The sequence below is a fragment of the Austrofundulus limnaeus genome, unplaced genomic scaffold (genome assembly GCF_001266775.1).
Source record: "Austrofundulus limnaeus strain Quisiro unplaced genomic scaffold, Austrofundulus_limnaeus-1.0 Scaffold84, whole genome shotgun sequence".
In the NCBI taxonomy this organism is placed as follows: Eukaryota; Metazoa; Chordata; class Actinopteri; order Cyprinodontiformes; family Rivulidae; genus Austrofundulus; species Austrofundulus limnaeus.
The window spans coordinates 1,855,532-1,866,089 of NW_013952486.1; the positions used below are offsets into that span (position 1 = coordinate 1,855,532).

The 10,558-nt window shown below is 39.8% G+C and overlaps 1 protein-coding gene across 3 annotated transcripts in view; it reads right to left on the bottom strand.

Annotated features, from left to right (window-relative positions):
• Positions 1 to 6: 6 nt before the first annotated feature.
• plat (plasminogen activator, tissue) overlaps positions 7 to 10,558 on the bottom strand; it is a 16,287-nt gene continuing 5,735 nt past the window's right edge. For 2 of the 3 annotated variants that reach the window (XM_014011787.1, XM_014011788.1), the window contains exons 2-15: positions 9,139 to 9,226; positions 8,528 to 8,651; positions 8,238 to 8,372; positions 6,836 to 6,946; positions 6,109 to 6,283; positions 4,827 to 4,918; positions 4,545 to 4,719; positions 4,386 to 4,471; positions 4,236 to 4,304; positions 3,951 to 4,155; positions 2,435 to 2,571; positions 2,075 to 2,215; positions 1,829 to 1,977; positions 7 to 1,267 (exon numbers count right to left, since the gene is read on the bottom strand). In XM_014011787.1, coding sequence (XP_013867241.1) covers positions 1,100 to 1,267; positions 1,829 to 1,977; positions 2,075 to 2,215; positions 2,435 to 2,571; positions 3,951 to 4,155; positions 4,236 to 4,304; positions 4,386 to 4,471; positions 4,545 to 4,719; positions 4,827 to 4,918; positions 6,109 to 6,283; positions 6,836 to 6,946; positions 8,238 to 8,372; positions 8,528 to 8,651; positions 9,139 to 9,201 — 1,830 coding nt within the window. In that variant the 5' untranslated portion in view covers positions 9,202 to 9,226 and the 3' untranslated portion in view covers positions 7 to 1,099. The remainder of the gene's footprint in view (positions 1,268 to 1,828; positions 1,978 to 2,074; positions 2,216 to 2,434; positions 2,572 to 3,950; positions 4,156 to 4,235; positions 4,305 to 4,385; positions 4,472 to 4,544; positions 4,720 to 4,826; positions 4,919 to 6,108; positions 6,284 to 6,835; positions 6,947 to 8,237; positions 8,373 to 8,527; positions 8,652 to 9,138; positions 9,227 to 10,558) is intronic. The other variant, XM_014011789.1, reaches the window with a different exon arrangement.

Consider the following 10,558-nt stretch of genomic DNA (forward strand, 5'->3'; position numbering starts at 1 on the left):
AGTTCAAACAGTTCAAGTTTGCAGTCAGTTTGCAGTTTGTAATCTTTAAAAATTCAATTAATAATAAAAAGAAACTATATAAAAAATCACTGGGATCAGCCCAGTTGGAAAACTCATTTACAAAATACGTTTTTTTGTCTTTCTCTAAATTATTTAAAAACACAGTTTAAAATTGTTGTTTCCTGCTTCTACATTATTCTCTACCTTTATCTAAGTAGAGATCTTAAAGGTACTCATTGCAAATCCATGAAGAAAGAAACAAAATCCACACAATTCTTTTTCTCACACCGATGGTTATTGTGTCCTTAAATAAAAAATTTTCAAGCAAATTTTGTGAACGGCTACCAGCTTCCACCTGTCTTTAATACCTAAGAAATTAGCCAAAATAACCTAAAATAAGTTTTTAAAAAAATAAGGTGACACTTGTCAGAAAAATGCAGATAAAAGTGCTTTGTTTACATTGAGTGCGTACCTGCATTTTCAAAATCACAATCTGGAACATCAGCTGTACCATAGTTCGGTTGCCCTTTTTTATGTTTCACTTCACAGTTTGCAATGAGTACCTTTACACCTTTAAAAAAAAAAATCAACAAGCAGCGTCTGAACCAGCAGATTATTTATGTGGTCTGGATGCAGGTTTGGAACCCCTCAGGATTAAAACAAAGCTTTGATCTTAAAGCAAACTTTAAAAAACAAAAAGTTTCTGGTTAGAAAAACACAAATCTTCTCGGGATCATTGTGTCTGACGACAGAAGGCTCTCTTAGAGTTAAAGTTCTGCTGATCTGTCGACGTCTGTGGTAGTTTTTGTAGAAATATTTGGAGTAGCCTGCCTGTATTTCTGTTCATTCAACACAACGAGCAGAAACGTCAAGGACACGGAGTGACACTAAACCCCAAACCTCATGACTGAGATTCATCTTTTTACGCTGACCTTAAACTTCCTTCTGTTTGGATTATTCGATCCAAGGGAAAATCAGCTTTCAGGTCAGTCCGAGTGGTGTGGATTTCTTTGTCTGTTCCAAAGATAAACTGCTCTGTTCACTTGCAGAGTTTTAGGATTGTTCAACAGAAGCATCTTTGTTGTTGTTTTTTCAGACTTTAAAATGGGTTGGCTTGGATTTTACTGTTGATCCAGTCGATGTAATGTGTGACCCGTACGTAGACGCCTGGTTTGTCCTTGTGCCCGCACCCATCACCCCAGCTGATCACGCCCATCAGAGTCATCCTGTCGTTGTGTCTGCAGACTAACGGGCCACCAGAGTCTCCCTGCAAATTAAATCRATAAAATTATATTAAGCATTGTTTTCTTTTGAGTAACTGAGGAGCTTAAAGTGTCCATGACATCAAATTTTTTGCAATAAATATAAATGCACTTTTTGAAAGATATTATCAATTACAAATTTAAAATAAACAATATTAATAATTTCATGCCAATGAGGTGAGCAGTTGTTGACATTTTTGCATCTGCAGTAACAGGAAGTGATGTCAAAGGGGAATGTAAACAGAGCGCTGCTACAACAGCGAACACARACAGTAGTGAAGATTTTGATGCTTCTTTACATTATTTTTGAGTCTCTATCAAAGAGAAATAGAGATGAGTCAGAGTTCAAATAATTTTGATACATTAGTTCTCTTTCTCAAAGAGTTCTCCTTTGATGTCACTTCCTGTTTCACTTTGGCTGAGCTATATGCAAAAGAACATGTAGTTACGTGACAAAATAGGTAAAAGCATGTATATCGTGCAAGTTTCCTAAACAAAAAGCTGTTTTCTTTGTCTTTTTTTAATACATGTCACAGGCACTTTAAATAAAAACCAGTCATTCTCACCTTGCAGGCATCATCGAGCCCTCGGGTGTCTCCTGCACACAGCATGTTGGGGGTAACCGTGCGTCCTGACAGGACCTCTGGCACRCAGCGCTCTTTGGGCCAGAGGCGGACGTATCCTCTTTTCACACGCTCAGAGAACTCTGCAGAGACTGTGGAGAAAGTTTTCACCATCAGCATCTCTAAAACCCTGTGAGCTAGTAACACTGTCCTCTGCTGGCAGCTCAGGCTAAACTTCACTTGACTTACATTCTGCATCTTTCCCGTATCCTGAGATCTCGCACTCGGTCCAGTCGGGCAGCACCAGCCCCCGGTCAGGCAGACACACTGGACGAACCTCTGGAGAGTTCACGGCACAGATGCCAATGTCTGTCGTCAGCTTCAGAATAGCTGCAAGTGGAAAAGTGACCAAAGGAAAGTCAGAGTAACGCACTAAAAATCTGAGGGAAGGATTTATTTTTATGATTTTTATAAGCCTGCACTTCCCACACAAGCTTTCCATTTCATCAAAGCTTTGTAAAAACACCGAAACATCTTATTATCAACTTTAAAGTGTTTCTAACAAAGGCTGTCACAGATGAACAGATGAAATTAAAAGAGCTTCCTCACCGATGTCGTTGTCAAATGTTTCATTGTCGAACTTCTCGTGGATCCAGTATTTCTCAACTTTGAAAATCTGCTCGCTGCTTGAGTTCTGCTTCCGAAACGTTCGTCCCAGAACCACCTCTAATTTTTCTGCTTTGTCGCTAAAACAAAAAGAAAAAAATCACAGGATTCTGTTGGTTTGTTGCATAAAAACAAGTGATACTGTAAACATTTTCACATCAATGTGCAGGAAAATACGCAAATAAACTTGTTGGTACTCTTACAGTTTTTAGGAAAAGTGTATGCCTTAGAATAAACGTGATGGAATAATCAGATAAAATCATTTAATAGAATAATATAGGATGGACAGATTTTTTTGTTACTGTAGAGCAAAGATACCACACGGGGGTCATTAGAGTTTTTTTAGAAACTTTTTTTAAGTTATGTCTTTAAACACGCGTTAACATGAATCCAACAAGTAGCAAATTGAAAAATGGAGGCATAAAATCCTGTATTTCAGTCAGAAATGCACACATTCTTCTGTGTTTGTCTGTGTCTCTTTCCTATCCTCCAACCAGCCGGTCGAGGCAGATGGCCGCCTGCCCTGAGCCTGGTTCTGCTGGAGGTTTCTTCCTGATTAGCAGGGAGTTTTTCCTCTCCACAGTTTGCTCAGGATGAGAGACTGTGATGAAATGATTCAACGCAGCCTGCTGGTTTCTTCTTTAGATTATACTTTTTATGTACAGTGCCCTGAGACAACGTATGTTGTGACTTGGCGCTATATGAATAAACTTGAATTTGAACTTAAACTTGAACATCCAGTGAGTGCACCAGCTAAACTCTGCTTCAGTCACAGCCTGACCCTCCATATCTTCAGCACACAAAGAGAAGAACCTGCCCATATCCATACTGGACAGGTCATGCAGCYCTGCCATGTTCACTCTATCAGGCTTAAAAGGAACAAACAGCCACTTGGACGTTTGGTATGGTTTTGTGCACACTCATCATGGAGCAGAGAAAATAAAGGTGAGGGGATTATAGCTAGCTGTGATGAAGATAAAGGCTACAAGACCATCTTCAAGCAGCTTCATGTTCCTCTGATCACAGATCAAGAACATATTATTACAAAGTATAAGGTTCACTGGACAGCAGCTAACCTGTGAGCGCAAGAAGAAATGCGACCCCGGGTTGAGCAGAAAGACAGTTTGAATGGTAAAAAAAAAGCAGCTAAGGAACCCATCCAAAACCATCCGCCACATTTTGAGTCATAATGCTGTTCATGGAAAATACCAGAGCAGCTCAGTTGGTAGAGCCATTGTCTCTTAACAAGAAGGTCTCCGGTTCAAATCCCGGGGGAGTTCTGAGTAGAGTTTGCATGTTCTATCCATGCATGCATGGGTTTTCCCTGGATAAAAACCTGATTGTTAGGTTAATTGGTAAGTCTAACAGAGGTTATGATCTTTTTTCCTCCATTATTTTTGTGGAAAACTACGGACAGTTTTAGCCGGGTCTGCACATGTGGGATAAGGTGCATTTCTACCTGATTTCGAAGCAGTGTGCGGCAGACAGGACCCAGCAGGAGTTGATGAGGACTCCTCCGCAGCGGTGGAAGTGTTTCCTGTAACGGGCCTGGTAAACGTTGATGGCGGCCTGCCACGGCTGCTCCGTGATGTCGCTCTCTTTGCCKCCGAACATGCGGAACGCCGGGCGATTCAGGGTGTTGTCGAAACGCTGGCCACACGTTGCTGTAGAAGAGGGTAAATGATGAGTGACCGCGCTGTGTGAAGATGCGAGTCTCGTAGTGTTTCAAGACTTCCCACAGTACCTCTGTTGTTGTCGTTGCTGGTGGGGGGAGCACGAGGCCCCAGAGTGGTGATGACCGATGGACGCCTCGCTAAAAAACAGAAACGTTTTGTTAGTTCTATTCTTCTTTTMTGCACATCATTATGTGTGATTCACTGATAAAATAACTCACAGCATTTTGGAACGTCGCACAGCTCCCAGGTCAGAACCATGTTTTTGTAGGTGTGACACCACGGAGCCGCATCGCCGTCTGGATTTCTGTCGAACAAAACTGAGCTTTAACATTTATTGTTGCACATTTTGCACAATCAACACTTGACTGCGTCGCTACCTGCAGAAATTATGGTTGCCGAGCCCCAGCTCCGCAGCGTTGGAGTTCCAGGCGTTGTTTACTTTACGTTTGACAGCTGGAGAATCCCACGGCAGACAGCGAGAGCCGCTTTTAGTGACGGATCTCGTTCCTCTGTACAACTGACCTGTGCCCAGCGCACACTCTTTGTTCCTGTCTGCTCAAAATACACACACAGTACACACAAATGCAAGTGTTTTAGTTTTAATGCCCACGCTAACCACTTCCTACATGTTCAGATTTTTTATTATTATTTTGTTTTACCTTCTGGACATTTGGGTAAGGAGCAGTGGTCCCACACGATCTCAGTGCCTTTGTAGACGTAACACCAAGGAGAGTTGTCCTGGTCCGGGTTTCTGAGGAGCAAAATGAGACAGTTTGTAGCTAAAAAAAAAACAAACAAACCATATATATTCAACAAATAAACACGTTTTCTGCATGCATTTTAAATAAAAACGACTTTAATAAGTTTCTTTATCAGAAAAGCATTACAGTTTAATGGTGAGCTCTTTGGATTAAAAAAACTGTTGGTAAAACATGACAAAAGTGATATCATGGTTTGGGGTGCTTTTATTGTCGGCCCTCTTTATTGGATCAATAAATAGTTATTTACATCCTATAAATAGCTGGTTAATTTTTTTCATCATAATCTTTCAGAAAACAATTTGGGGTCATTAATCTTTTCACCTTTTGTCTTTATGATCAGTTGTGCACACATCTTGCTTGCCTTTTTTTTTTATCTCAGTTTACTTTGATTAAAACACATATCAAACTTAAGGCCTGTGGGCCAAATCTGGCCCTTGTTAGCATTTCATCTGGCCCCAAAAGTAACACATTAAATGTATAAGAGTTTTAAGGTTTCATATGTTCTTCTCATGACAGATGACCAACTTTCAAGCCAAGAAAATTAAGTAATCAAAAAAGTCAGTAATCGTTGATTTTGGTTTGGAAAGAGCAACAGAGAATATAATTTAATTACATTTTCTTGTATTATTATTATTATTTAATTCAAGTCAAATAATTAGAACATTTGTTGAGGTTTTGTTTTTTTTAACTWGATTTGCTGGATTGTGATAAAATGTGTCTCTAAGATACATAAATGAAAGCGTAAGAAACAAATGTTAACGATGAGTCTTTCTAAATGTAATAGTTTTTCTTTATTCATTACCTTAAATATGTTCTAAATCCTACATAAAAATAATAAAACATAAAAAGTCATTTGCATTTTTATTAAAAATTGTTATGTAACATTTTTTCAGTAAATATTGACAGAAATTAGCCCTTGGATTGGAGCAAGTTTTGAAGTTTGAACTCCTTGTGTAACTGAGTTTGACTGAATTGTGCTTTTCAACAAAAAGCATTGCAAACTGACTATTGGCAAATCTTTAATGGGTGGTCTTTGAGGGGAAACAAATCTAATCAGAATCTCATCATCATTAAATCAAAAGTCACTGCCTTTACCTTAAAAGTCTAAAATAAAACAAGCCATCAGATCTGTGGCTCTGAACATTTTATTTTCCACATACGTTCTGCCTGGTTCGTTCACCTGCAGAAGTTGTGATTGCCCAGCCCAAGGCTGCTGGCGTCTGTTTTCCGAGCCGTGAACCTCCTTCCTCTCAGAGACGTGGAGTTCCAGTTGATGCAATCAGCTCCTGATTGGCTGACGCTCCGTGTGCCGCGATAACCTTCGCCCTGCCCCACGATGCACTTCTCATTCATGTCTGTTGACGTCAGAGAGACAAACTGGATTTAATCATATATACATATGATATAGATGTTTAACTCTAGGACAGTGAAGAGTGGAAAATCTTCTAAAAACACGTCAAACAAATCATGGAAAGACTTTAATACAAGTCACAAAATCACAGCTTGTGTTTTAATTGCATTTATATCATAGTTTTCCTATTAGTGGTTTAAAAACAGAGGCCAAAACTTAAAATATGACCATATTAACTGCTGCATCTACAATCACTTGGCTGTGACGGCTGAGTTTTGGATAATTATCCCAGGGTGGGGTGTCCCGAAAACCACAGAAACAGAAACATTCGTATCCCAGAATGTCTTTCCGTGGTTTATGATTCTTTTTATTTTTTTCCTCTCAGACCACAAGTCATGACAGCAGCTGTGGAGTCACAAAGTCAGGCCTTATCGGGTGTCACAAGCTGCCATTCTGTCTCATAGTGGCTTCTTTACTGGACGTTTGTCACTTTGAACCTCACAAAAGGAGAGTTTTAGAGGTTTTATTCAACAATCAAAACCTGCTGAGTACTTACTGATCTCACAGTGAGCTCCGCTGAAGCCGGGGGGACACTGRCAGACGTATTCTGACGAGTACAGGGCCTCCTTGCAGGTTCCTCCGTTGTAGCACTGAGACACGTAGCAGTCTGGGAACGGCAGACAGATTTGTTAGTCAGGCAGACGTCATCAGCAACCGGCTCGAGCGACAAAAACACAACTTATTGGTCACGACCCGTTAGAGAGAATCAAAACTGTGGGTTTGAGTCGTACGCAAGCATCTGCGTGAACATGGTTTGTTCTGGCTCCATTCTACAAGCAAACGTCTCCCCACTGTGGGTTTTTTTTTCTTTCTTGAGCAAAAAACGGTGTTTCCACATTTATTTGCCTTATACAAAGGAATAATAACAGCTTCYGCCCTCATCCTCATTTCCACAGGTCCAGAGCAGTTTTGAGAGACTGTAAAATATGGCTGCAATTTGTCTGAGGGTGAGTTAATCACGCTTCACAGATTCCATCAATGAAAGTGCACACAGAGGCTGGTTTGGCAGGAGGTATTTCAAATAATCTCAGACTAAACTACACCCTCCGAGGAACCCGGCCGCTCTTCGTTCGGATGCGCTGAAATAACAGGGGCCCAAGCACACGGCCGAGGCAACGCCGCAAACAAAATAAGCACCTGAGGTTTTAGYAGCAAGGTAGAGGTAAAAAGAGCTTGGAATAAAAAGGGTCAACGAGGGCGGACACAGAAAATGATCGGCCAAGCATTCTGAGCTCATTCTAAAGAAAAAAAGTTATGTTTCATCTTTCAAAGTAGACGAATCCTGCTTTTAAATCCTTCCTTTTCACATTAAAATCATTCAGCCGGGATCTTTATAAAGTGGAACTACAACACTTTGGTTTGAATTCCTCCTTATTTCAACTTTACCAGCCACTCTTTCACCACTTTTCTGGAGTGTCTCAAACCAGCTGCATTTGTTACTGTTCCTTTTAAACATTTCAAGCCCCGCCTCCCTCCTGCTTCTAGACCGGTCCACTCCGGTGTGAGAGAGGGGTTTATGTTTTCTAGCGATGCAGAAACATTTCATTTGCAGTTGAACTGAAAGACGTCAACAACAGAAGACTCCGTCCAGCCTTACATGTTGGAGCCAGAGTCTGACCCAGAACCACAGGAGAATGAAGACGAGGAAATAGTAATCGGTAAGTCCAGACCTTATTTGGGAATTTCGCTGCAGAATATTTGACGTAAGAGTTCGGAAAACATCACAGAAAATACAGAAAACTAAACAGGCTGAAAAATATGACCTAAACAGAATATCAAGACATCTTTGCAGCACCAGGAGAGACTAAATTCAACTTTTCTGCCTCCAAGTCCACAACAAAATGTATTTAACAGCTTTAAAAAAATATTTTGCGAGATATGTTCCCTTTAACACTCACTGATGACGGGCACGATGTGACAAAGCTCCTTTCCTCTCGAAGCACAATGACAATATTCCACACGCTGTCCCTTCCATCGCAGCCATGTTTCACCAAAACTACGCACCGCCGACGTCTCACTGTCCACACACAGCACTGACAGAACACACATACACAGAATCAAACAGATTACAGTCAGATTATAGGAACGAGGCAAACTAAAAGGAGTCTAAACGCATGATTTAGAATTAACAGATGATGATGATGATGGTGTCATTAACAGGCAAAAAGAGAAGCAGGATGAGGCTCACAGGATGCGTCAAATGAAGGTGAAGACTTCTTCACATGAATAATCAAAAGCGTCCGTCTAGCTGGCTGCCTGTCGGGCTCACCTCTGTAAAAACGAGTCCCTCGCTTGGAGCGGAGCAGTTCCACCTGCAGCACACAGGAACAGTCAAAAACAGGCGCGCAACAAAGAAAATGCATGTTGGATGAGGGAAAAGTGTTGACCTACAGCTGATTTTCAATCACAAGTTAAACATTTGAGCAAAACAAATGATTTCTCTGAAAATTGCGACTTTAATCTCAGAATTACTCTGAATTCAAAGAAAAATATCAAAATTTTGAGATTAGTCAGAATTCTGACGTTTTTAATCCCAATTCTGAGACCCAAATATTTAAATGTATGTTTTGGTTTTCATTCTCAAAAAGTTAGTTTTGAATGAAAAGCCATGGGAGCTAATTAAAATAAAAGCTTTGCCTAAACATTACTTCGGCAATAAAACTGTTTATAATGTCTGTTTCATCAGATTATTGAAAACTCTCTGATTTAAACACATTCAACACCTAAAGAACCTGAAGCTGAACAAGGAAAAGCCTTTAAATGAGCAGAACTTGTTACAAAAATTCCTGAAATACTTACGTTGTCCGCTAGAYAGCAGCAGAGAGCAGAAAGGAGGACTAATAGTTGATGTGAACGTGTCATGGCTCTTCAAATGTTCTTCAGTTTTCTGCAAACACAAACAGAAACACATAACTCAAGATTAACATTTTCATATTTAGAAACGGCTGTAATATTCCAGTAAAGTTCAGTGGATTCTGGCTTCAGTTATCAGCAAATTAAATGAAAATCCTGGTGTGGCACTAAACCAAAACCCGTAAAGTAATATCAGAAGATTTCTAGTTATTTGATAAATACAGCTGATATAAATAGGTCTACTTTGTTTTAATTATTTATTAGTTGATGTTACTTTTTAATAAAAGAACCATCACTTAATTTATTGAAGCTTGTCCTCTTCTAAATTTATATTTATAAAAAAGAAAATGCGCACATGTAATTTAATGTGGAGGACATTAGTTTTAAATCTGGTGTCTTTATAGGTTTTACATATTTTTTAAATATTTTTTAACTAATTCCTCAAAAACAATATTTGTTTTTTTGTTTTGGGGGGTTTTACCAATCCTAAACAGCTAAGGGAAATTAAAAAGCAAAAGAAGATAAAACTTTCTGGCCAAAGTTGGGGGCCATTGGGTGGGGGCCACCGAGTTTTTCAGGGGTGGTTGTTGCCGACCTTGGCCCCTCCTTAGTGATGTCCCTGATTGCTGCTTCATCACCTGAAGCATCATTTCTGTTACATAAAGTTTAGTCACGCTGGGCTGACTAAATTTGAACAGTCTCACGTTTCACTTTGTTGTAAATCTAAACCATAAAGACAATCCCAGGAACCCGATCAACATCGGTCACCTTCTCCCAGCTTCCTTCCTCCATCAGCAGTCTGTCACAGAACGACTCCACCTGAGAGGAAACGCTGCTGGAAGCTGAAGTCCACTTTCTTCAGGTCGAGCTCGCTCTTTGAGTCAGACAGGAAGTTGTAACAACCTGTGTGAGTCTGAACGTTTTGTGCGAGTGAATTTCCTTCATTTGTTTACATTCCTCCTGCAGGGGCCCCTCTTTTGTATTTGCAACAGATACCATACTGTGTAAATGTATTTCCCAGTGGGAAATAATCAGGAAATGTTGTTTTTTTTTTCCTTAACAGCTTCAAACATTAAATAGAGAGCAAAGAACAAACAACACAATCTGGTAAAGAAACTTGATGTAAGTCTTTTTCCTCTAAAAGCTTCTCGTCCTGCAGGAAGGAGGAAGATGAAGAGAATCTGCTGCCTCTCAATGACAGTGTTGTATAAAGTACCACAAAGTGATACTTGAATAAAAGTACAAGTATCTTACCAAAAAAATACCTTGGTTAAAATTAATATCTCCTTTAGGAATATTACTTGAGTGAAAGTATTAAAGTATCTGATATTTTTGTACTTAAGTATTAAAAGTTAAAGTACTGATT